Genomic DNA, 27,889 nt, shown 5'->3' with positions numbered 1-27,889 from the left:
CATGTAGTAACCAAAAAAGTGTTAAACAAGTCTAAATGTATTTTATTTGAGATTCTTCAAAGTAGCCACCCTTTGTCTTGATGACAGCTTTGCACAGTCTCACCTGGAATGCATTTCAATTAACAGGTGTACCTTATTTGTGGAATTTCTTTCCTTAATGCATTTGAGCCAATCAGTTGTGTTGTGACAAGGTAGGGGTGGTACACAGAAGATAGCCCTATTTGGCAAGAAAAGCTCAAGTAAGCAAAGAGAAACGACAGTCCATTACTTTAAGACATGAAGGTCAGTCAATACGGGACATTTTTAAAAAAATTGAGCGTTTCTTCATGTGCAGTCGCAAAAACCATCAAGCGCTATGATGAAACTGGCTGCTCTCATGAGGACCGCCACGGGAAAGGAAGACCCAGAGGTTTAGAGTTAACTGCACCTCAGAAATTGGAGCCCAAATAAATGCTTCAGAGTTCAAGTAACAGACACATCTCAACATCAACTGTTCAGAGGGGAAACCACTACTAAAGGACACCAATATGAAGAAGAGACTTGCTTGGTCCAAGAAACACGAGCAATGGACGTTAGAACGGTGGAAATCATTCGTCTGATTAACCAAATTTGATTTTTGGTACATAACTGCTGTATCTTTGTGAGAAGCAGAGTCGGTGAACAGATTCCCACCGTGAAGCATGGAGGAGGTGGTGGTGACACTGGCTGTGTTCGAATACCCATACTAACAGGATAAAGTTAATATGCCAAAAGTTCCCGGATGTCGTACTACATTCACCAAAATACGAAGTATGCACGCAGTGGATTCTATTGCCGTACTTTTAGGGCCCATAATGCAATTCTTTGGGGAAATGGGCGTGGCTTCACAACATTTTCAGATTTGCAGAAAATATGCAGCCGAAGTCCAAGAGTGGATGCAAATTAATTGCTTTAAAACTAGTTAGGGATAGGCGGGACGCAAATGTCTCAACTGGCCAATTGCCAGGGAAAATGCAGAGCGCCAGATTCAAATAAAATACTATAAAATTCTAACTTTAATTAAATCACACATGTAAGATAATCAATTCAAGCTACACTCGTTGTGAATCCAGCCAACACGTCTGATTTTTAAAATGATTTACCCGTGAAAGCATAAGAAGCTATTATCTGATAGCCTGCACCATCTGCACCAGTAGTAAACAAAGGGGTTCGCATATTTCAACCCTGCAGGCGCTACACAAGACAGTGAAATAAAATATAAAACATGCATTACCTATGACGAGCTTCTTTTGTTGGCACTCCAATATGTCCCATAAACATCACAATTGGTGCTTTTGTTCGATTAATTCTGTCCATATATATCCAAAATGTCCATTTATAAAGCGCGTTTGATCCAGAAAAAACAGCTTACAAAAAACATAACGTCACTACAAAATATTTCAAAAGTTGCCTATAAATTTTGCCAAAATATTTCTAACTACTTTTGTAATACAACATTGGGTATTTTTAAACGTTAATTATCGATTAAATTGTAGACGGGTCTTTCTGTGTTCAAATGTGTTTATATAGCCCTTCGTACATCAGCTGATATCTCAAAGTGCTGTACAGAAACCCAGCCTAAAATCCCAAACAGCAAGCAATGCAGGTGTAGAAGCACGGTGGCTAGGAAAAACTCCATAGAAAGGCCAAAACCTAGGAAGAAACATAGAGGAACCAGGCTATATGGGGTGGCTGTGCCGGGTGGAGATTATAACAGAACATGGCCAAGATGTTCAAATGTTCATAGATGACCAGCATGGTCAAATAATAATAATCACAGGCAGAACAGTTGAAACTGGAGCAGCAGCACGGCCAGGTGGACTGGGGACAGCAAGGCGTCATCATGCCCGGTAGTCCTGAGGCATGGTCCTAGGGCTCAGGTCCTCCGAGAGAGAGAAAGAAAGAGAGAATTAAGAGAGGGCATACAAATACAGGAATGAAAACAAATCAGCGATACTTTTTACGTCTTGCGCAACTCTCAACAGTGTACCCAGTTCCTAGTTGGCCTACTTCTTCATTGCACAAAGGAATAACCTCAACCAAATTCCAAAGACTGGTGACATCCAGTGGAAGCGGTAGGAACTGAAAACAGGTTCCTAAGAAATATCCCTGGGCAATGACAACTCGGGGAACAGAGACAGGAAAAAAAAATCTGAACAGTTTGTCCTCGTGGTTTTGCCTGCTACATAAGTTCTGTTATAGTCACAGACATGATTCAGTGTTTTCTATTCAAATCCATGAATAATATGCATATCTTATATTCTTGGCATGAGTAGCAGGAAGTTGAAATTGGGCACGCTATTTATCCAAAAGTGAAAATTCTACCCCCTAGCCCCAAGAGTTAAATATGACAAATGTTGAGAACATGTTGAGCATTGTAATGACTTTTCAAATGATTTACGCTACACGTTATGTTGGCTGACAATGTGTTGGCTACGCTATCCTTATGAACTGCATAGAATATCATTACAACATAGGTACTATCGGTATGTTAGCTAGCTACCTCGTTAGTTGGCTACTAATACATTGAACTTGGCAGTATATTAACTATACGCTATCTAACTACCCAATGTTTATTGACTTGATTATTCACGTCATTAATAGCTAAGTGGTATAGTTGTTGTGCGTTCTCAATGGACATAAATTCGCTCTGGCTATATACTCCGATTTTCAAAGCACTCTCGTCTGAGTGCCAGAGCGCAGAATAACTGAGGAATTTTAGAACGCTCAACACCTGTTTTTAATTTGGCCGGTGTCATGAAAACAGCCTAATCAGCTCTGCTATGGCGAGTAAAATGGTCAGTGAGGTGTTTTCTCATTTGTGTCTGGAAGTAGCTAGCCAGTTAGCATGTGTGCTTGACTGCATTTCCGTTGTGATGGTCAGTACCCCCTGTTGTGATGGTCAGAACTCTCAGATCAACCCTACACCTCGGCCTGTGTGCGCTCAGAGGGGAAACGTTCAGAATTTACAAATGGACAATCTGACAATTAAGAACTCCCAGAGCACACTCTGGCACTCCAGATTGTATTTACGAACACACAAATGTTTAGCTAGTAATTTGTTGTGCTTGCAAGAGGTTGCATAGCAACATAATCAACTTCCGGTAGAGTATGCTCAACTGAAAGGACACCGATCGTTTACAGTATACTAAAATGAACTAATAGTATGTAGTATACAGTATGTTAGTATGGGTATTCGAACACAGCTACTGTCTGTGATTTATTTAGAATTCAAGGCACACTTAACCAGCATGGCCACCACAGAATTCTGCAGCGATACGCCATCCTACCTGGTTTGTGCTTAGTCCCACTATCATTTGTTTTTCTACAGGACAGTTACCCAAAACACACCTCCAGGCTGTGTAAGGGCTATTTTACCAAGAAGGGTGGAGTGCTGCATCAGATGACCTGGCCTCCACAATCACCTGATCTCAACCCAATTGAGATGGTTTGGGATGAGTTGGACTGCAGAGTGATGGAAAAGCAGTCGTCAAGTGCTCAGCATATGTGGGAACTTCTTCAAGACTGCTGGAAAAGCATTCCTCATGAAGCCGGTTAAGGGAATTCCTCAAATAGATTTTGATTTGTTTAACACTTTTTGGGTTACTACATGATTCCATATGTGTAATTTTATAGTTTTAATGTCTTTATTCTACAAAGTAAAAACCCTTGAATGATTAGGTGTGTCCAAACTTTTGACTGGTACTGTCTCTCTCTGGCTCAGCCAGATCTGTTTTTCAGTCGGTTTCTGTCTGGGATCTTATAATGCATTCGTGTCGTATTGTTTGTCTGTGTACGTGTCATGATTGAAGTATTGTCTCTATTTGTACTCTTCGGTCTGTTTGCCTACCTGCCTTATCTGTGTGTCTGTCTGCACATGTGTCTGTGATCGTTTTGCAGTCTGTCGCATGCAAGACTGTCACTTCTGTCATTTCACAACCAAAACAGAAGCGTGTCTTCACTGTTGTCTAATCCATGTGCCTGTTTCAACAGCATTATTACAGCATCAGCCTGTGAAAGTAGCCTCTGGTAGTATTATGCACTTTTGTCTGCAGTGCTACCTAGTGATGGGAGAAAATATTGATAGTTATAAATCGCAATATTATTTTTGGATGATATTACATGTTCTATATTTGTTTGCTAGGTAGCGTTAGCTAGCGCTAGTCGGCTAGACCTGCACCAAAACTCTGGTATTTTTCATCCTGTAGCTTGGCCTCAGTATTATTTTTAAATAGTGAGCCAATGTGCTTTCAGCACTTTTATTTTCATGACGAATTGTCTCATGCTCTCTCTTGTCTCTCTGCAGCAGACAGTGTGCAATATCTTTGGAACATAACAGTGCAGTATTGAATCGCAATAGATATAGAATTTTGAGAATAGTAATACATATTGTAACGGCACCTACAGTGCATTCAGAATGTAATTCAGATCCCTTGACTTTTGACTTTTTGTTACGTTATAGATTCAATTTAAATGTATTTTGCTCATCAATCTACACACACTACCCCACAATGACAAAACAAAACAGGTTTTTAGAAATGTTTTTACTCAGTACTTTGTTGAAGCACCTTTGGCAGCGATTACATCCTTGAGTCTTCTTGGGTATGACGCTACAAGGTTGACATACCGGAATTTGGGGAGTTTCTCCCATTCTTCTCTGCAGATCCCCTGAAGCTCTGTTAGGTTGAATGGGGAGGGTTGCTGCACAGCTATTTTCAGGTCAATCCAGAGATGTTAGATCGGGTTCAATTCCGGGTTCTGGCTGGGCCACACAAGGACATTGAGAGACTTGTCCCGAAACCACTCCTGCGTTGTCTTGGATGTGTGCTTAGGGTTGTTGTCCTGTTGGAAGGTGAACCTTCGCCCTAGTTTGAGGTCCTGAGCACGCTGGAGAAGGTTTTTATCAAGGATCTCTCTGTACTTTGCTCTTAATATTTTCCTCGATCCTGACTAGTCTCCCAGTCCCTGCCGCTGAAAAACATCCCCACAGCATGATGCTGCCACCACTGTGCTTCACTGTAGGGATGGTGCCAGGTTTCCTCCAGACGTGACGCAAGGAGTTAAATCTTGGTTTCATCAGACCGGAGAGTCTAAGTGCCTTTTGGCTAACACCAAGCCGGCTGTCATGTGCCTTCTACTGAGGAGTATAGAAGACCTTCAATGCTGCAGACATTTTTTTTGTACCCTTCCCCAGATCTGTGCCTCGACACAATCCTGTCTCGAAGCTCTACGGAGAATTAATTCAACCTCATGGCTTGTTTTTTTCTCTGACATGCACTCATGCACTGTCAACTGTTGGACCTTACATAGGTCCTTGCAAGGATGGTGAATGGAAACAGGATGCACCTGAGCTCAATTTTGAGTCTCATAGCAAAGGGTCTGAATATTTGGTGCTTTTTCTGTTTTTTATTTTTAATACATTTGCACACAATTTTTTTTTGTTGTTGTTGTCATTATGGGGTATTGTGTGTAGATTTATTTAATCAATTTTCAAATGAGGCTGTAATGTAACAAAATGTGAAAAAAGCTCACAAGTTGTTTTTCTTTTTGTATATAAGTTCAATGCAATTCTATATTATTTTTCAGCTGTAAAGAAAGAGCTGCCTCTTTATGGTAGGTTTCTTGTCCATTACTGTTTAGATTTGTCCCTCTCTGTTCCTTACAAGTGAAATGACAAGATCATCCACAGTGATTTAGTGTGACATCTGTGCTGTGAGTTGTCATCACATCAAATGACCTTTTGTTAGTGAAAGAAGAGCGTTAGCGTAGAACATTTGGTGTGTGTGTGACATGTGAAGGAGAGACCAGACGCTTAAGGGGATGAGCGGAGTTCTTATGTGAGTGATTGGGCGTATGCACGTGTTTGCGTATGTGGTACTGCCCGGAAATTGTGTTAGTATGTTTACCATCATCGCCTGGTAACAGGTCATCGCTCTGTGGTGACTCACCCTTTATCATATATACACCCCCACCGCCCCCTAATTTCTTCCTCATCAGATAAGGCTTTTTTATTTTTTTACTTCCGGTCACAAACTGGCCAGTGATTCAAAGCCCTATGTCAGAAGGTGATCACTAAATAGAGAACAGTGTGCAATTTGGGATGCAGACATCATTCGGTTATAATGTTTGGGGAAAATCTGGACTCATTGAGTTTGTGGTTCTCTAATACATTTTACATGTCTGACTCCACCGAATATTTCTAGTCTTCAATGCAGTCTCACGTACTTTAGTGTAGAAGAGCTTTGTGCAACAAAGTCCTTGGTTTATAACGGAATGCATCAGGTCAGATTTTCCACCCCAGTCCAAAGCGTCTGCTTTCTTTCCATGTTATTTTCCAGTTAGGAAATAAATGCATTGTGTGTGTTCCTCCACTCTTAAGTAACCACAGGTTTACTCTCGCTCCTCCTCCTCACCCCTCCTTTACCCATCTCTCCCTCATCCCTCTCTCCCTCCTTCTCCACCCACCAGACTACGACTACATCTGCCTGCACCGGGGCGAGGAGGAGCACCACGGCCCACCTGACTTTGACAAGTCCTCCACCATCCCGCGCAACAGCGACCTCAGCCTGCAGTACCGCAAGATGTTCCAGAGCAAGCGACCCGCCTCCACAGTCAGCTTGCTGGCCGAGCCCGAGCTGCTGGGCCTGTGCCAATCGCACACTGCCACCATCCGCCGCAAGCCCTCCTCCAAGCCTGCCTACCGCCGCGGCACCATCAGCGGTGGCATGCCTATCCCCATCTGCACCCCCCAAGTGCCCCTCAAAGCCCTGGGCGTAGAAAAAGGGGGAGGCAACTGCGGCGGAGGGGGGAACAGCGGGAGCAATGAGAACATGGGGCCACCAGAGGGCGGGATGGGCATGAGCTGGAAAGTGGACCACGGGCTGGTCCACACCAAGCACAGCTTGTGCACATCGACCCAGAGCCTGAGCGCCATGCCCTTGCACCATTCTTCGTCCACATCACCGTACTACTCGCTGATCCCAGGCCAGGCGCCAGTTCCCATGGGTAGCTCGGAGCAGCTGTACCAGCTGAGCAAGCAGCAGCAGTACGCCCTGCACCAGCAGCAGCAAAAGCAGTACCAGCAGCAGCACCTGCAGTATCAACAGCAGCCCCAGACACATCAGGTGCAACCAACAGCCCAGACACAACAACAGCAGCAAACGTTTCAATTACAGCAACGTTTCCAGCAACAACAGCTACAGCAGCAACAACTGTACCAACAGCAGCTCCAGCAGCAGCAGCAACAGAAGCTCCAACATCAAAAGCAGCTTCAGCAACAGCAGCTCATACAACAACAGCAGCAACCGATTCAGCAGCAGTCTCATCTCCAACAACAGCACAATACTTCTGGCACTGCCAACCAGCTGGTGGAGAGCGGGCACTGCCTGCCCCCCCAGCAGCCCCCTGCCGCCCAGGAGCAGGATGCGGAGGAGCCCTCGGACGCCGGAGGTCACATGGTCGCTATGATCCGGGGAGTGAAACTGCGTCGGACCCTGACCAACGACCGATCTGCCCCCTTCATCCCCCCGCCCAGCCATTTCAAATGAGTCCCTCCCTGCCAGTGTAGGTTGTCATCGTTTTGTTTTTCGGTTCTTGCTTGTCTCTTAGCTTTTCTTGCTTTTTTTTTGGTGGGGGTAGATGTTGCCTTTTTGGACATTTCGTCTGGTGTAAAAGGCTTCCATCTCTCTAATCAAATGTCCAGCAGCACTGTGTTTTAAAATGATTATTATAATCTTCCTCAGATGGACTCTTAGGTAAATATGCCCTCTTTATCACTCTGTAATTAAGATGTTTATACATACGAGGTTGCGTGTTGGCTATATAAAAGCATTTGAGGTCATGGATCAGGGGTATTCAAACTCTTACACTACGATGTCCGGAACCTGCTGGTTTTCTGTTGTACCTGATAATGAATTGAACCCATGTGGTGTCCCAGCTCTAAATCAGTTCATTAGAGGGGAACAAATAAAAAAACCAGTGGAACTGGATTCAAGGACACAGGACTAGACCTATATAGCTTTCTCGTCTGTATCTCGTTCAAGATGATCAAGTGAGCTCAATCACTCTCGTGTACTGTTAGGTCCACAGTGAAATGCTTTGAGCTGGCTTTTCTATTTATTCAGTTGACTTTTTTTTTCTCTTAACACACACACACACCCTTCACCTTCTGTGTGGCGGAGGCAATGGGCCCCTCGTGATGGAGTTTGACTGTTTAAGCCAATCAGAGGCTTGCACTGCAGGGCAGAGAGGGGTCACCGCGGGTTCAACAAAGGGCTTTGTGGGGCTTTTGATAGCAGGGGTCAGGACTTAATGTGTACCGTAAGATCGTTGGGCTGGAAAGTAAAGCCACCGTTGTGTGGGATGAGGAGGACTGCAATTCAATTTTACGAAGGTGTCATTGTTTTTGTAAACTCAAGTGTATCTTGAGATATTCTTCACATTGCAAAGCACATTGATTTAGTGATGTAGGTGGTGTAGTTTCTGATGGCCGGGTTCCCCATAAGTGTAGCATCTCTGATAGGTAGACTTGATTAAGGGAGGATATCTGAGGTTGGAGATCTGGTTTATAAAAAATTTAAAAAATAGCATTATTTTAAAGTAATCAGTCTCTTTTATGAGGAACATATGGTGCTATTGTGACATACCAATCCCAGCCTAGATGAACTCCCCTGACTCCTCTTCCCCCTGACACATGATGCACTCACTGGCCAAATTAAGATTTTAGGAAATATACATTTTTATAATGATATGAAAACCGATGTTGCGGACCAATCAAGCTGTCGAAACTACTTACAGACCATAGAAGTCATGTGAGGAGACTAGCTGTTTGTGGAGTGACAACAGTTTGTCCTCCTGTGGGTTAGTGGTTTTGGGCTGTTCCTAGAATGTGAGCCCTACCCAACTGTTAATCACAGCGTGGGGGAGGAGGATGTGAAATCATTTGATTAAAGGCACTTAAGTGATGTGGCATTGCATTTAGAATTTGTTTCTTCTTCTTAACCAAACTACTTTAAATGTGTGGGGGTTTGGGCCTTCTAGCCTTTACACATAGATACTCTTCCCCTAAAAATCCTGAGTGAGGGGGAGGTATAATAAAATACCGACTCCTCCACTAAGTGCATATCCCTCTCCCCCAACATTAAAGAAGACTAGCACCCGGCTGGGTTATTCTTTTCTCTGTCTCACATTCCCCCCCATCCCTCCTTTTTCTTTCTTCTTTTGAACCTCCCGGTTTGTGTAGGAGGCCCAATTACCTGACACCAGTTGCTGCCTCACACCTGTCGCCGGGTGCATGGAATGATCCCATTGGCCGGTTTAGCGATTGTGCGCCCTCCCATCTTGCCTCTGGCCTCTTCATGTTGCCTGGGAGAAAGGCCCGTTTCCCAGAGGAACTACAATGGCCTCTGTAGTAGAGGCCTTTGTAACAGGATTATACAACAACGCACCTCCTGACTCAAGCAGCTTTAAAGCAATATCGGGCTGCATTTGATCCACAGCTTTAAGTTCTAGACGGCGAATGGTAATTAGAGTGCGCATATCTCCCTAACGCCAAATTATGAAGCGGCAATGCCCTAGCGGAATGAGCAGGAGTAGTGGATAGTCAAATTATGGGGCAGCTGAGCTGGGACATTCTCTCTCTGTTGGGTTAATTGTATGTTATCCGATAAGATTTGGGTTTTACTGAGAAGTCTCTCAGTTTGAGTGAAGGAAATCCAAATTCAGTTGTATAGACTAAGGAGATGAAATGATAAGAAGTTTTGTATGAATGTAAAAATGTTATTTTTGAATGATCCTTTTCAGGCCCAGCCAGCCTACACTTTCCCACCTCAAACACTGCTACAGTCCCACTCCCACCCCACTAATCAGCTTAACTGAAGAGCCAAACACTGTTCTAAAAGCCATGTTCCAGTTATTGACCTTGGCCCATGGGTTCTGGTCAAAAGTAGTGCAGTATATAGGGAGTAGGGTGCCATTTGGGACCTGGGCTCTCTGCGAGAAGCTGAAACTTTGAGTTTTGACAATACATTTAGAAAATATCAATTTTGACCCCAAAGCTGCCCCATAGAGCTCCAACTGACCAACCCTCCTCCTGTTGATCCAGTTCTGTAAATAGTTTCTCTCGTTGTAAAAGCGTTCAATTGCTATGTGTCACAAATGCACCTGTGTAGTGAAGCTGAAGCCTTAACTGAAAAGGAATGTGGGTTTTAAAATATAAATGCGTTCAAAAAGTTACTACTTGTCTTGTTTTTTGTCACAAAGGTCAAACACGCATTTTTGTGATGTAACCTGTTTTGTTTACATCTAGTCTAGTAACAAAGCTATGTGAGGACTGACTTAATCTGTATATGTTTGAAGGGCTACTTTGGGATTTTGGCAATAAGGCCATTTATCTACGTCCCAAGAGTCAGATGAACTCGTGGATACCATTTTTATGTCTGTGTACAGAGATACCCATAGACGTCCAGTCATTGCGCTAACACTAATTAGCATTGGCTCGCAAAAACTACCTCTAACTTCATTCATACTGTACACAGACAAAAATCACACACTGACACACACACTAGATAATGGGTGCGTGCCATGTCATTGACTGATAAATTACTGTAACATGTGGTTAGCTGATACTTCAAATTCCTATCCATGTGTTGTAAGATCTGTCAGGCGTCGGCAACTTCTAAACTTAGGAACGTGCCAAAATAATAGCAGACGCATCATGACTAAGCAGACAGCGCTGCACGGTAACTGGCAGGTTATAAGAGGGGGATGATCTCATGTAGGGAGGGATTGCACAGCTATTGCGCTGCTGCGTGACCATGTGACATGTGTTCTCACTCTGGGCCACTGGAAGGCATCACACACCACCATTGGCATATTTTATTTATTTATTTAACCTTTATTTAACTAGGCAAGTCAGTTAAGAACAAATTCTTATTTTCAATGACGGCCTACCAAAAGGCCAATATGCGGGGACGGGCTAGGATGAATAAAAAAAATGATGACAAACCCCACATCACGACAAGAGACAACACTAGATAAAGAGAGACCTGAGACGACAACCTAGCAAGGCAGCAACACATGACAAATCAAATGTATTTATATAGCCCTTCGTACATCAGCTGATATCTCAAAGTGCTGTACAGAAACCCAGCCTAAAACCCCAAACAGCAAGCAATGCAGGTGTAGAAGTACGTAGCAACACGTGACAACACAGCATGGTAGCAGCACAACATGGCAGCAGCACAACACAGCATGGTAGCAACACAACATGACAACATGGTAACGGCACAAAACATGGTACAAACATTATTGGGCACAGACAACGGCACAAAGGGAAAGAAGGTATAGACAATGCATTGCGCAAAGCAGCCCCAACTGTCAGTAAGTGTCCATGATTTGAGTCTTTGAATGAAGAGATTGAGATAAAACTGTCCAGTTTGAGTGTTTGTTGCATGTACAGTAGCACGGTACTCATTACAAATCGAGTCTCAAGGTAGAAGTTGCACCCATCCTACTTCAGATCTAGCATCAGATTACCCTACCTCCAAATACTAATCATAAAGAAATTCTCCAGTACTTTTGTATACTTTTTAGCCAGTACTTCTGAAAGTAGCACTCACAAGCCAAAAGTGGGCCCCTGAAAATTGCTGTCTCCACTGAGCGTTTGGGGAAACCACATTGGATAATGCTTGGTAGGCCTCTTGCTAGCTGTCACTCAAATGCGAGGGGCTGGAGCTCATTGTCTAGAACTCAAATTGTTAGGGGGCTGGCCCACGTGGAGAGAAATGTAGGGAAAATGACATGGCACAGCTTCAAGAAAACAGTCACTTTCAAACTGGATTTTGTGGCTAATTGAGGTTAATTAAACAGTAAATATCCTCATATGCATGTGCAGTGCCTTTTGGAAAATATTTACATCCCTTCACTTTTTCCAAATGTTATGTTACAGCCTTATTAAAAATATATATATATAAATAATATCAGCAATCTACACACAATACGGAAGTGAAAAGTTTTTGGGGAATTTTACCAAATGTATTACCAACAGAAAATAGAAATACCTTATTTACAGATGTATTCAGATTCTTTGCTATGAGACTTGAAATTGAGCTCGGTGCATCCTGTTTCCATTGATCATCCTTGATGTTTCTTCAACTTGCTTGGAGTCCACCTGTGGTAAATGCAATTTATTGGACATGGAAAGTGTCACACCTGTCTATAAAAGGTCCTATAAAAGGTCCCACAGTTGACTGTACAAAAAAAATAAACCAAGCCATGAGGTACAAGGAATTGTCCGTAGAGCTCGGAGACAGGTTTAAGTCAAGGAACAGATCTGAGGAAGGGTACCAAAAAAATTATGCAGCATTGTAGGTCCCCAAGAACACACTGGCCTCCATCGTTCTTAAATGGAAAAAGTTTGGAACCACCAAAACTTCTTAGAGTTGGCTGCCCGGCCAAACTGAACAATCGGGGGAAAAGAGCTCTGATCAGGGAGGTGACCAAGAACTGGATGGTCACTCGTAAAGCACTCCAGAGTTCCTCTGTGGAGATGGGAGAGCAAAACTCCCCATCCCACCTGACAGAGCTTGAGAGGATCTGCAGAGAAGAATGGAAGAAACTCCCCAAATACATGTGTGCCAAGCTTGTAGCGTCATACCCAAGAAGACTCAAGGCTGTAGGTGCTGCCAAAGGTGCTTCAACAAAGTATGGGTCTGAATACTTATGTAAATGTGATATTTCTGGGTTTTTGCTTTGCCATTATGGGGTATTGTGTGTCGATTGATTGATTTCAATTTTAGAATAAGGCTGTAACATGACAAAATGTGGAAAAAGTCAAGGGGTCTGAATACTTTCTGAAGGCACTGTACACATTGACACATCCATCCCAAAGGGGAGGTTTAAAAAAAAGTTTTTCTTAGTCGACAAAGTACTGGAGCATGTCTTTAATCCGTTACAGAATAAGATTTTTGAATCCCTCTGTCAGTGGTTACTGACAACTTCTACCTTGTCCTGTTGACCAACGACAAGACGCATACCAGCCATTCCCTGATGTCTGATTCAAACAAATCTGGACAGGTCATTCTGACAATTTTTTTCTCAATGATGGTTTTGTGTAAATTTGTCAAATCTGAGTGAAATTACTGCATATCTTTCCCTTCCTCTCAACTCCAATCAGAAGTCCATTTCTGTTTGATGATAACTGAGGCACATTCCCCTTTCCTTGCAGCATAAGTGGGGGTTAAGTGCTCTCTCGCTGCCTGCTACTCCTGGAACGGCTGTATAACGGAGGTGACTCAGTGTGTGGTCATTCCCTTGATGTGGGCCTGTTTATGTCAACAACGAGTGAGTCAACTCAATTCTGCTTTCGGCTCTGTGCGCTCTCCCCAGTCCCTCTGCTGTTCTAACCACAGGCACACAGAGAAAGATACAAGCTTGAACTTTCCTCCAGATCCCTAGCAGAACCGGGAACTGTCTCTCTCACCCTCCCAGCCCTATTTGTGTAACTCCAACAGCACTAATCCTTTGGGAATTTTTAGCTCGACTCGTGATTCAGCACTCTCGGAGCACCTGTCAATGGAACCTATTGTGATTCCTTCACCAGTATTATGCTATGATTAAATAAGTGGGTGTGCGTGTCATTGCTCGTGCCTTGTGTTGGCACCATATTGAGTTTCTTGTGGCCAGTGCATCTGTTTGTCTATTGTGGCTGATGTCTCAGATATCCTCACAGTAGCTAACTTAATTATCCAACGTTATTGTACATTTCCCATCATCCGATCAAGTATTTTTTTATAGCATCAGTGGAAATGATGATATATGAAACTGGCTATTCTTCCTTTGTTCATTCAATGGAGATGCATTCATTAAAATGGCACAGATTCACTTATCGACACGGCTTGAATAGGACAACCATCTTCGCTCAGCAGGGGACAACCGTACTCCGAGGCAGTATCACTTAATCGTCAGTACCCTACAAAGAACAACTCCACCATACGGAGTCCTCTTGCTACTGTGAGAAGTACAGTTCCTTAGGAAAATATTCAGTCCCTTGGCCTTTTTCCACATTTTGTTAGGTCACAACCTTATTTCAATTGGTATTTTTTTTCTCATCAATCTGCACACAATACCGCACAATGACAAAGCAAAAACAGGATTTTAGAAATGTTTGCTAATTTATAAAAAAATGATAAACTGATATCACATTTACATAAGTATTCAAACCCTTGACTCAGTACTTTCTTGAAGCACCTTTGGCAGCGATTCTTGGGTATGACGCTACAAGTTTATTTATGGAGTTAATCCCATTCTTCTCTGCAGATCCTCTCAATCTGTCAGATTGGATGGGGAACATTGCTGCACAGCTATTTTCAGGTCTCTCCAGAGATGTTCGATCGGGTTCAAGTCCAGGCTCTGGCTGGGCCACTCAAGGAAATTCAGAGACTTGTCCCGAAGCCACTCCTGCGTTGTCATATCCCCAAAGCATGATGCTGCCACCACCATGCTTCACCGTATGGATGGTGCCAGGTTTCCTCCAGACGTGACGCTTGGCATTCAGGCCAAAGAGTTCGATCTTGGTTTCATTAGACCAGAGAATCTTGTTTCTCATGGTCTTGAGAGTCTTTTGGGTGCCTTTGGCAAACTCCAAGTGGGTGGCCATGTGCCTTTTACTGAAGAGTGGCTTCCGTTTGGCCACTCTACCATAAAAGCCTGATTGGTGGAGTGCTGCTGAGATGGTTGTCCTTCTGGAAGGTTCTCCCATCTCCACAGAGGAAATCTGGAGCTCTGTCAGGGTGACCATCGGGTTCTTGGTCACCTCCCAGACCAAGGCCCTTCTCCCCTGATTGCTCAGTTTTGCCGGGTGGCCAACACTAGGAAGAGTCTTGGTGGTTCCAACCCTTTTCTATTTAAGAATTATGGAGGCCACTGTGTTATTGGGCACCTTCAATGCTGCAGCAATTTTTTGGAACCCTTCCCCAGATCTGTGCTTTGACACAATCCTGTCTTGGAGCTCTACGGACAATTCCTTTGACCTCATGGCCGGGTTTTTGCTCTGACATGCACTTTCAACTGTGGGACCTTAAGTAGACAGGTGTGTGCCTTTCCAAACCATGTCCAATCAATTGCATTTATCACAGGTGGACTCCAATCAAGTTGTAGAAACATTTCAAGGATGATCAATGGAAACAGGACGCACCTGAGCTCAATTTCGAGTCTCATAGCAAAAGGTCTGAATACTTATGTAAATAAGGTATTCCTATTTTTTCATTTTTATTACATTTGCAATCCATTTCTAAGAACCTCTTTTCACTTTGTCATTATGTGGTATTGTGTGTAGATTTCGGAATATATTTTTTCATTTTAGAATAAGGCTGTAACATAACAAAATGTGGAAAAAGTTAAAGGGGCTGAATACTTTCCGAAGGCACTGTACCTGAGGAGTTAAAATCCTTAACTTTTTCCTCAGTGGGGGCCTCCAGAGTGATGCAGCTGTCAAAGGCTCTGCATTGCAGTGCTAGGGACGTCACTACAGTCCGGGTACAATCCCGAGCTGTGTCACAGCCGGCCGCAACCTGGAGACCCATGAGGCGGCGCACAACTGACCCAGCGTCATCTGGGTTAGGGGAGGGTTTAGCAGGCCGGGATGTCCTTGTCCCATTATGCTCTAGCGACTCAGCGCATGCACGCTAACATGGTCGCCAGTCGGACAGTGTTTCCTCCGACACATTGGTGTTGCTGGATTCCGGGTTAAGAGAGCAGTGTGTCAAGAAGCAGTGCGGCAGACCTTCTTTTCTCCCAAGTCCGCAGCGATGGGACAAGACTGTAACTACAATTGGATATCACAAAATATACAGTACCAGTCAAATGTTGAGACACACCTACTCATTCAAGGGTTTTCTTTTTTCTACATTGTAGAATAATAGTGAAGACATCAAAACTAGGAAATAACACATGGAATGATGTAGTAACCAAAAAAGTGTTAAACAAATCAAAATGTTTTATATTTGAGATTCTTCAAAGTAGCCACCCTTTGCCTTGATGGCAGCTTTGCACACTCTTGGCATTCTCTCAACCAGCTTCATGAGGTAGTCATCTGGAATGCATTTCAATTAGCAGGTGTGCCTTGTTAAAAGTTAGAAGAAATTGTGGAATTTCTTTCCTTAATGTGTTTGAGCATCAGTTGTGTTGTGACAAGGGTGGTATTCAGAATATAGCTCTATTTGGTAAAATACCAAGTCCATATTATGCCAAGAAAAGCTCAAATACTGTAAGCAAAGAGAAATGACAGTCCATCATTACTTTAAGACATGAAGGTCAGTCAATCTGGAGAATTTCAAGAACTTTGAAGTTTCTTCAAGTGCAATCGCAAAACCATCAAGCGCTATGATGAAACTGTCTCTCATGAGGACCGCCACAGGAAAGGAAGACCCAGAGTTACCTCTGCTGCAGAGGATAAGTTCATTAGAGCTACCAGTCTCAGAAATTGCAGCCCAAATAAATGCTTCCGAGTTCAAGTAACAGACGCATTTCAACATCAACTGTTCAGAGGAAAATGCGTGAATCAGGCCTTTAAGGTCAAATTGCTGCAAAGAAAGCACTACTACTAAAGGACACCAATAAGAAGAAGAGACTTGCTTGGGCCAAGAAACACAAGCAAATGACATTAGACTGGTGGAAATCTGTCCTTTGGTCTAAAGAGTCCAAATTTGAGATTTTCGGTTCCAACCGCCGTGTCTTTGTGAGATGAGTAGGTGAACGGATGTTCTCTGCATGTGTGGTTTCCACCATGAAGCATGGATGAGGAGGTGTGATGGTGTGGGGGTGCTTTGCTGGTGACACTATCAGTGATTTATTTACAATTCTAGGTACACTTAACCCTCATGGTTACCACAGAATTCTGCAGTGATACGCCTTCCCATCTGGATTGCGCTTAGTGGGACTATCATTTGTTTTTCAACAGGACAATGACCCAACACACCTCCAGGCTGTGTAAGGGCTATTTTACCAAGAAGGAGAGTGATGGAGTGCTGCATCAGATGACCTGGCCTCCACAATCACCCGACCTCAACCCGGTTTGGAATGAGTTGGACCGCAGAGTGAAGGAAAAGCAACCAACAAGTGCTCATCATATGTGGGATCCCCTTCAAGACTGTTGGAAAAGCATTCCAGGTGAAGCTGGTTGAGAATGCCAAGAGAATGCCAAGCTCTCATATATTTTGATTAGTTTATAACACTAGTATGTTACAACATACTTCCGGCGCCGACAGAGATGGCCGCCTCGCTTCGCGTTCCTAGGAAACTATGCAGTTTTTAGTTTTTTTACGTGTTATTTCTTACATTGGTACCCCAGGTAATCTTAGGTTACCTGGTAACCTTAGGTTCCATTACATACAGTCGGGAAGAACTACTGAATATAAGAGCAACGTCAACTCACCACCAGTGCGACCAGGAATATGACTTTCCCGAAGCGGATCCTGTGTTCTGCCTTCCACCCAGGACAACGGAATGGATCCCAGCCTGCGACCCAAAACAAAGACGTCGTAAAAGAGAGAAACGTAGCGGTCTTCTGGTCAGGCTCCGGAGACGGGCACATCGCGCACCACTCCCTAGCATACTACTCGCCAATGTCCAGTCTCTTGACAACAAGGTTGATGAAATCCGAGCAAGGGTAGCATTCCAGAGGGACATCAAAGACTGTAACGTTCTTTGCTTCACGGAAACATGGCTCACTCGAGAGATGCTAACGGAATCGGTGCAGCCAGCTGGTTTCTTCACGCATCGCGCCAACAGAAACAAACATCTTTCTGGTAAGAATGGGGGCGGGGGCGTATGCCTTATGATTAACGAGATGTGGTATGACCACAACAACATACAGGAACTTAAGTCCTTCTGTTCACCTGACTTAGAATTCCTCACAATCAAATGTCGTCCGCATTATCTACCAAGGGAATTCTCTTCGATTAAAATCACAGTCGTATATATTCCCGCCCAAGCAGACACATCGATGGCCCTGAACAAACTTTATTTGACTCTTTGCAAACTGGAAACCACATATCCTGAGGCTGCATTCATTGTAGCTGGGGATTTTAACAAGGCTAATCTGAAAACAAGACTCCCTAAATTGTATCAGCATATCGATTGCGCAACCAGGGCTGGTAAAACCTTGGATCATTGCTATTCTATCTTCCGCAACGCAGATAAGGCCCTCCCCCACCCTCCTTTCGGAAAAGCTGACCACAACTCAATTTTGTTGCTTCCTGCCTACAGACAGAAACTAAAACAAGAAGCTCCCGCGCTCAGGTCTGTTCAACGCTGGTCCGACCAATCTGATTCCACGCTTCAAGACTGCTTTGATCACGTGGATTGGGATATGTTCCGCATTGCGTCCAACAACAACATTGACGAATACGCTGATTCGGTGAGCGAGTTCATTAGAAAGTGCATTGATGATGTCGTTCCCATAGCAACAATTAAAACATTCCCAAACCAGAAACCGTGGATTGATGGCAGCATTCGCGTGAAACTGAAAGCGCGAACCACTGCTTTTAACCAGGGAAAGGTGACCGGAAACATGACCGAATACAAACAGTGTAGCTATTCCCCCCGCAAGGCAATCAAACAAGCTAAGCGTCAGTATAGAGACAAAGTAGAGTCACAATTCAACGGCTCAGACACAAAAGGTATGTGGCAGGGTCTACAGTCAATCCCGGATTACAAAAAGAAAAACCAGCCCCGTCACGGACCAGTATGTCTTGCTCCCAGGCAGACTAAATAACTTTTTTGCCCACTTTGAGGACAAACAGTGCCACTGACACGGCCCGCAACCAAAACCTGCGGACTCTCCTTAACTGCAGCCGACATGAGGAAAACATTTAAACGTGTTAACCCTCGCAAGGCTGCAGGCCCAGACGGCATCCCTAGCCGCATCCTCAGAGCATGCGCAGACCAGCTGGCTGGTGTGTTTACGGACATATTCAATCAATCCTTATCCCATTCTGCTGTTCCCACATGCTTCAAGAGGGCCACCATTGTCCCTGTTCCCAAAAAAGCTAAGGTAACTGAGCTAAACGACTACCGCCCCGTAGCACTCACTTCCGTCATCTTGAAGTGCTTTGAGAGACTAGTCAAGGACCATATCACCTCACCTTACCTGACACCCTAGACCCACTCCAATTTGCTTACCGCCCAAATAGGTCCACAGACGATGCAATCTCAACCACACTGCACACTCCCCTAACCCATCTGAACAAGAGGAATACCTATGTGAGAATGCTGTTCATCGACTGCAGCTCATCATTTAACACCATATAGTACCCTCCAAACTCGTCATCAAGCTCAAGACCCTGGGTCTGGACCCCGCCCTGTGCAACTGGGTACTAGACTTTCTGACGGGCCGCCCCCAGGTGGTGAGGGTAGGTAACAACATCTCCGCCCCACAAGGGTGCGTTCTGAGCCCTCTCCTGTACTCCCTGTTCACCCACGACTGCGTGGCCATGCACGCCTCCAACTCAATCATCAAGTTTGCGGACGACACAACAGTGGTAGGCTTGATTACCAACAACGACGAGACGGCCTACAGGGAGGAGGTGAGGGCCCTCGGAGTGTGGTGTCAGGAAAATAACCTCACACTCAACGTCAACAAAACTAAGGAGATGATTGTGGACTTCAGGAAACAGCAGAGGGAACACCCCCCTATCCACATCGATGGAACAGTAGTGGAGAGGGTAGCAAGTTTTAAGTTCCTCGGCATACACATCACAGACAAACTGAATTGGTCCAATCACACAGATAGCATTGTGAAGAAGGCGCAGCAGCGCCTCTTCAACCTCAGGAGGCTGAAGAAATTCGGCTTGTCACCAAAAGCACTCACAAACTTCTACAGATGCACAATCGAGAGCATCCTGGCGGGCTGTATCACCGCCTGGTACGGCAACTGCTCCGCCCTCAACCGTAAGGCTCTCCAGAGGGTAGTGAGGTCTGCACAACTCATCACCGGGGGCAAACTACCTGCCCTCCAGGACACCTACACCACCCGATGTTACAGGAAGGCCATAAAGATCATCAAGGACATCAACCACCCGAGCCACTGCCTGTTCACCCCGCTATCATCCAGAAGGCGAGGTCAGTACAGGTGCATCAAAGCTGGGACCGAGAGACTGAAAAACAGCTTCTATCTCAAGGCCATCAGACTGTTAAACAGCCACCACTAACATTGAGTGGCTGCTGCCAACACACTGACACTGACTCAACTCCAGCCACTTTAATAATGGGAATTGATGGGAAACGATGTAAATATATCACTAGCCACTTTAAACGATGCTACCTTATATAATGTTACTTACCCTACATTATTCATCTCATATGCATACGTATATACTGTACTCTATATTATGTAATATAATACATGTATCACTAGCCACTTTAACTATGCCACTTTGTTTACATACTCATCTCATATGTATATACTGTACTCGATACCATCTACTGTATCTTGCCTATGCTGCTCTGTACCATCACTCATTCATATATCCTTATGTACATATTCTTTATCCCCTTACACTGTGTATAAGACAGTAGTTTTGGAATTGTTAGTTAGATTACTTGTTGGTTATTACTGCATTGTCGGAACTAGAAGCACAAGCATTTCGCTACACTCGCATTAACATCTGCTAACCATGTGTATGTGACAAATAAAAATTTGATTTGATTTTGATTTGTGATATGTGCTGTACACACGTTATTGCGAGTTAGATTGTAAAGTCAATGTTTACTTTATAATTAATTCATCTGAATTTAATTGGGACGGGGCAGCAAAGGAGAGTATTTTTGCTTCTGTTGTCATCATTGTCTTTGTCATGCCGCGGTCACTAGCAACCTCCGATCGGATGGAACCGATGAGCAAGCTGACCCTCTTACTGGAAGAAGCCTTGGCAGTGGTTCACACTGCGACACATAATTGATGACAGAGTGACTGTGTCCCAGATTGGATCAGTTAAGATTTTGGGAAAGGAAGTGCAAGAGGTGTCGGAGAGAGCCCAGTCCACATGAAAAAATACTATAGTATTATATTGTATAAATACTGTAGTATTACTATATTTATATACTATAGTATTTACTGTAATATACTGTTTCTGTCTTTGTGGCCATTACTGTAGTGTTTACTATATTGTTTTTTATTTATTGACTTTGACATAGCAGTGGGGGCTTTCTCCTTGAGGAAACCTTGGTCTATACTTGGCATGTAGGTTTCTCTTGGGATACGGGGAATGGGCAGGGTATACAATATGCAAGTTAAATATTAGCATATCAATATAGTATGTAGTAAAATATTCTAAAGTATACTACAGTTTAATACAGTGCACTACATAACTATAAAGTAAGTACTGTAGTATTCTTAGGTAAACGTAGGTATTGTTTTCATGTAGGTATGAGGGTGTTAACCAGGATTTATTTTCATAAATAAAATTATCTTATTCATGGTATGATTCCCAGCTTTCCACCATGATATGTCAGATTTTTTAATGGCTAAATATTTACAGTACAACACATAAATTGTGATTGTCATTGCACAGTAGAGTAATATGGATAAATAATTGCCATTGTTTGCATTGTCATGGTACACATGCATTCATTTGTAGGCCACAGTATATACTATAGTACACTATGGTAGATTTTTTTTTATGGGACAATCTATTGTAATGTAGTTCAACATTTTCAATACCGACTCCACAAGACACCGAAATCTGTGGACATCCAAAACAGTAAATGTAATTTCAAAATGTAGTAGTTCCTCAAAACATAAATACATTCATATTATACTGTCAAAATGGCAAATACATTCAACAAAAGAACACGACTGCCTGCAAAAAGATGAACACAACCATGTTTATCTCTTGAGTCCATGCAGACAAAAGAAAATCCCAGTAGATCAATACATTTTCTTTGACATAATTTACTCATGATGATCGAAATTGGAAGTACAACTATCCAAAGGTGCAGAGTTATGTGCTATTACCCTCTTTTTATGCATATTTCGCCAAACAATGTACTACACATCAAATGCAATATCCCTGATAATAAAAATACAAATAAGCAGGATTCATTCATCAGTATCACAATCGAATTCCATGTATTGAATACAAAGGATGGTTTGCTCAGAATTTTGGGGACTTTCCATTGGTGCACAGGAACACATTCCAGAAAATAAATAAGGAAAGGTGAATACAGTGGAGGAACACAACTGATAGTAATGTATAGGCCTAAATCCACACCAAAGCAAAGCTCTTTACAGTTTTTCTCAATCGCATACAAACATTTCTTGGAGCAATGTTTTTACAACAGTGTTCTCAAGACACAGACATCTGTAGCCTTTTGTGAAACAATAAATGCATTTTGAAAATGTAGTTGCCTTCTCAAAACAAATACATTCATTGAAACTAAACTTTCCACAAAAGGGCTATATTACATACAAAAATACTCAGTTTCATCAGCTGTCCAGGTGGCTGGTCTCAGACGATCCCGCAGGTAAAGATGCAAATGCTGAGGTCCTGGGCTGGCGTGGTTACACATGGTCTGTGGTTGTGAGACCGGTTGGACGTACTGCCAAATTCTCTAAAACGTCATTGGAGGTGGCTTATGGTAGAGAAATTAACATTACATTATCTAGCAACAGCTCTGGTGGACATTCCTGCAGTCAGCATACCAATTGCACGATCCCTCAAAACTTGAATCATCTCTGACATTGTGTTGTGACAAAACTGCACAATTTAGAGTGGCCTTTTATTGTCCCCAGCACAAGGTGCACCTGTGTAATGATCATGATGTTTAATCAGCTTCAGCTCTGGGTGCCAGCCGGTTACCACAATGCATATTACTGCCTAAACCGAGTGAGGCTCATTGTGACAGAAGTACCCCCAAGGGGTGCATAAACATGGTGGTGTTCAGCCAAAGTTCCACGGTGTTCACTGGTGTCAAAATTGTTGCGTCTCCCACAAGTGGGTTCAATGAAGTGTCCCTTCTCCAGTGTTACACACATACAGTGCCTTTGGAAAGTATTCCGACACCTTGACTTTTTCCACATTTTGTTACGTTACAGCCTTATTCTAAAGTTGATTATTATTTTTAAAAATTCTCGACAATCTACACAAAATACCCCATATTGTGTGTACATTGATCGGGTTCAAGTCCAGGCTCTGGCTGGGCCACTCAAAGACATTCAGAGACTTTTCCCGAAGCCACTCCTGCGTTGTCTTGGCTGTGTGCTTAGGGTCGTTGTCCTGTTGGAAGGATAACCTTCGACCCAGTCTGAACTCCTGAGAACTCTGGAGCAGATTTTCATCAAATATCTCTGTACTTTGCTATGTTCATTTTTTTCCTCAATCCTGACTAGTCTTGCAGTCCCTGCCGTTGAAAAACATCCCCACAGCATGATGCTGCCACCACCATTCTTCACCGTAGAGATGGTGACAGGTTTCCACCAGACGTGACACTTGGCATGCAGGCCAAAGAGTTAATCTTGGTTTCATCAGACCAGAGAATCTTGTTTCTCATGGTCTGAGAGTCTTTTGGGTGCCTTTTGGCAAACTCCAAGTGGGCTGTCAGGTGGCATTTACAGAGTGGCTTCCTTTTGGCCACTACCATAAAGGCCTGATTGGTGGAGTGCTGCTGAGATGGTTATACTTCTAGATGGTTCTCCCATCTCCACAGAGGAACTCTAGAGCTCTGTCAGAGTGACCATCATGTTCTTGGTCACCTCCCATAAGGCCCTTGTTAAGGGATTTTTTTTATCAATGATGACTAATTATGTATACATTTCAATCAGGATGTACTAATCAGAATACTATTATGCTACTGTACATGTATGAATTTTCTCTCTTGCTCTCAGTATTTAATATAATGTAGTGAATGTAGTCGGGAGTTTAGTACAATGACGGTCTGTTCCTTTGTACAAATGAATGAACTATCTCCAGACTGTCTAGAATGCTTATCTACACTGACTGACCTTGGCTCTAGGCGAGGAGGGAAGGCTTGAAAACTATAGGGCCGTTCTACCAGTGTCAAGAAGAGACGGAACATTTAGAAAACGCTGACGTCATTTTCAGTTTATAACCTGTGGTAAAATGTGTATGAACTCAGTACTCTCTTGAATTAAAGGCTGTTACTTGACTTTTAAGACTGGGGCTCTGTCCATTCTTATAAAATAAGGGGTCTTACAAATCCTTATGAATTGACAGAGAATTTAATTTTGATTGGGAATTAAAACAGAGGAATTAAATCCCTTCAACAGCCCTTCTCCCCCGATTGCTCAGTTTTTGCCGGGCAGTCAGCTCTAGGAAGAGTCTTGGTGGTTCCAAACTTCTTCCATTTAAGGCCACTGTGTTCTTGGGGACCTTCGATGCTGCAGAAATGTTATTGGTTCCCTTCCCCAGATCTGTGCCTCGCCACAATCCTGTCTCGGAGCTCTACGGACAATTATTCGACCTCATGGCTTGGTTTTTGCTCTGACATGCACTGACAACTGTGAGACCTTAAATAGACAGGTGTGTGCATTTCTAAATCATGTCCAATCAATTGACTTTATCACAGGTGGACTCCAATCAAGTTGTAGAAACATCTCAAGGATGATCAATGGAAACAGGATGCACCTGAGCTCATTTTTGAGTCTCATAGCAAAGGGTCTGAATACATACAGTTGAAGTCAGATTTTTACATACACTTAGGTTGGATTCATTAAAACTAGCTTTTCAACCACCCCACAAATTTCTTGTTAACAAACTATAGTTTTGGCAAGTCAGTTAGGACATCTACTTTGTGCATGCCACAAGTGATTTTTCCAACAATTGTTTACAGACAGATTATTTCACTTATAATTCACTGTATCACAATTCCAGTGGGTCAGAAGTTTACATACGCTAAGTTGTGCCTTTAGAGCTTGGAAAATTCCAGAAAATGATGTCATGACTTTAGAAGCTTCTGATAGGCTAATTGACATAGTTTGAGTCAATTAGAGGTGTACGCGTGGATGTATTTCAAGGCCTGCCTTCAAACTTGGTGCCTCTTTGCTTGACATCATGGGAAAAGCAATTTCCAAATTCTTGAAGGTACCACGTTCATCTGTACAAACAATAGTACGCAAGTATAAACACCATGGGACCACGCAGCCATCACACTGCTCAGGAAGGAGACGCGTTCTGTCTCTTAGAGGTGAACGTACTTTGGTGTAAAAAGTGCCACTCAATCCCAGAACAACAGCAAAGGACCTTGTGAAGATGCTGTAGGAAACAGGTTCAAAAGTGGAGGAACAGAACTCATATGAATGTAATGTAGACCTCAATCCACACTAAAGCAAAGCTCTGTAATGGAAGTCATTCAACTTCATTCTCTGCATCTCTGCATATCCGCAATTTTGTAAAAAAAACATTAAAATAACACAGTCCCCATTGCCTAACTCTTTCCTTATATTATAACTAATAAAGCCATTTTCAATTTTGTGCAGTATTATTTACTGATTTCTGTAAACACATTTGCAACCCTTTCTCTTCTGGTGAAAACCACGTGTTAATATTCCGCGAACAAAACACTTTACAGCGAAATTAGTTTTCATTGATGACAATTGCATTTAACGTTTTGCAAAAGTGTGTTTAAGATATGCAATCGAGGTACAAAGGCAAGAACATGATCAGACATTCTGCAAATGTATTTAAGCATTTGATCATTGTTGTTCTGCTGTAGATATATTCAACCACAGTTCCAAAGAATGCATGTACACGATTGAGAAAAACTGTAATATAAAGTCACAATGTTGGAGATGACTTAGGAGTAACCCAAAGCTACATAAAAGTAACCCAACTTCATTCTCTGCATGTCTGAAATACTGTAAAAAAAAAAAAATCACAACAATTAGACAGTCCCCATTGCCTAGATGTTTCCATATATTGTACGTGATATGACACTGATGGGATGATTTATAAATTCGAGCCAGGTACTAAGGCAATAAAATTATTATTTTGATCAGTATGATATTTGTGCATCTGTAATCTCACTCGTCGTTATTGACAATTCATTGAGGACTATACGTAATAATGGTAGCATCAAAATGAATGTAGGAGTGTTTAGAAACATATGCTATTCTTATTTACAATCAAACGGACTCCAAAATGACACAATACATTATTTACCATTAATTTCTATTGGACACAAAATGATCTGAAACACAACCGAAACAAACAGCAAATGCATCCAAGAAGTTTATAGAGTCACAAGCTTGATGTAATTATTGCGTGTTAGTAATATGGGACTAAATGCTAAACCTTTGACTACTTTAATACACATTATGAATTTGTCTCAATACTTTGGATCCTTATCCATGCGATATGGATGAAAATACCCTCAAATGAAAGTTGACAGTCTGCACTTTAACCTCATAGTCTTAGATTATTCACTGTCCCTATATTTACGGAGGGCTCTCTGTAAGTTGTTCCCTGCTGGGAGGTTTTCTGACTTAAAATGTTTTGTTGTTCTGATATATTCAAATGTTTTCTTGTTCTGATATAATAGGTGAGTCAGGTTGGATATGTTTGACTAATAGGGAGTTTACTATCAGTTTGAAAAATGAGATACATACTCTGTCTTGGACTTTATCCAGTGTGACAAATGAGAAGGTCATGAAATTTTCTCTGTCAATTTATTTATCTGTAAGATTGCGTAGGCATGCAAGATGAAACATTTTCATGAGCACTGGGATAACACTTATCAAATCATTGACGTGGCCACGTCTCCTCAACCAGATATAACGGCGTTATGTTCAGTGGACTGTACAAATCAGGACGGAAACAGTTCTGACTTCCTCCAGTCCAGAAACAAAGTCAACAAAAGCAGCACTTTGTGTCAGCACTTCCCGCCAAATCTCTGCCTGCCCTGTGCTTTTCTGTCCACCCTCACCATGGTAACCGGCCACCTTGTGTTGCGCCGAACCACGTGAGGGGTCTTCCTTTTGAAACGAAGCTGAAAACTTGCTACTTATCCTGAGGCAATTGATTCTGGCATGTCCCCCGCATAGAGAGCTCCATTGTGTGCCCATTTGAAATGGCTGTTGTCTTTGACTTTAGGGAGACTCTTAACAAGAGTGGGCAAAGCACAGTAAAAGTCTGTTTATAAACGATTGTGGTTTTGGTGTCATGTCTTGGTTTAGCCGCTAGATGCCCTCATAATGTTAGTCTGGAGGTGTTTTGTAGCTGTCAGCTTAGCACTGTCAATGACCTGGCCGTGACACATATAGCCCTATGACGTTTATTAATGTGGACCAAAAAGCAATGAGACACGTCAGACAGGATTCGTTAAAAGCAAACAATCGGCCATTGAAAGGACCATATTATCACAGATAGAACAATGAGACAGATATTTCACCGGATGCACAAATGTGAAGCATCCACTTGCCGTTTCCACTCACTACCAAATACGGTAGTGAGAGAAAGCCCACTGGCCGGCAGTGGGAGAAGATGGAAAGAGATGCATTTTGACAATTTTCTCATTGATGAAACATTGGATTTCAATACAGTTTTTTGTTCCCATAACTAAAATATGTTATGAACAGAGTGGACTACGTTTTGCATACTTTGCCCTTTGCAAAACCTTTAAAAAATATGTTGTTTAGAAGAAGTGCAAAGGCGAATTGAGTTATTGCACAAGCGCACTACACAGAGCAGAAGTTCCCTAACAGAAATATGGAGATGTATGCTAGAATGCCCACCTCCTTGCTTGTTCTGCCCGCTATGACTCATTTCTTCCCATTGGAAACAACAGGCTGTGGTCTATCTTGGTTTAGTTGTAAAAAATCTTTGATGTTATTCTGCCAGCCTTTTTGGTTCAATTCCAG

At 42.8% G+C, this 27,889-nt stretch overlaps 1 protein-coding gene and 1 long non-coding RNA gene across 6 annotated transcripts in view; one reads left to right on the top strand and one right to left on the bottom strand.

Annotated features, from left to right (window-relative positions):
• The window catches only part of mtss1 (MTSS I-BAR domain containing 1), a 117,223-nt gene extending 106,972 nt beyond the window's left edge, over positions 1 to 10,251 (top strand). For 2 of the 4 annotated variants that reach the window (XM_036949856.2, XM_090205065.1), the window contains one exon: positions 6,487 to 10,251. In XM_036949856.2, coding sequence (XP_036805751.1) covers positions 6,487 to 7,565 — 1,079 coding nt within the window. In that variant the 3' untranslated portion in view covers positions 7,566 to 10,251. Of the gene's footprint in view, positions 1 to 3,349; positions 3,573 to 5,604; positions 5,632 to 6,486 lie in introns of all 4 variants that reach the window. The other 2 variants (XR_016487820.1, XM_090205066.1) reach the window with 2 other exon arrangements.
• On the bottom strand, positions 20 to 27,889 carry LOC149975871 (uncharacterized). Of its 2 annotated transcripts, none has more exons than XR_016487821.1 (3): positions 12,364 to 12,528; positions 12,078 to 12,187; positions 20 to 1,901 (listed from the first exon to the last, which is right to left on the bottom strand). It is a non-coding gene; the product is annotated as an uncharacterized LOC149975871 (long non-coding RNA). The 2 variants fall into 2 exon arrangements; XR_016487822.1 differs by lacking the exon at positions 12,364 to 12,528 and adding an exon at positions 27,764 to 27,889 and having other exon boundaries at positions 1,771 to 1,901.

This window comes from Oncorhynchus mykiss, chromosome 17 (genome assembly GCF_057628025.1).
Source record: "Oncorhynchus mykiss isolate SJ-2025 chromosome 17, ASM5762802v1, whole genome shotgun sequence".
In the NCBI taxonomy this organism is placed as follows: Eukaryota; Metazoa; Chordata; class Actinopteri; order Salmoniformes; family Salmonidae; genus Oncorhynchus; species Oncorhynchus mykiss.
The sequence above is the reverse complement of the archived record's forward strand: the minus strand, read 5'-3'. Positions and strand labels throughout refer to the sequence as shown.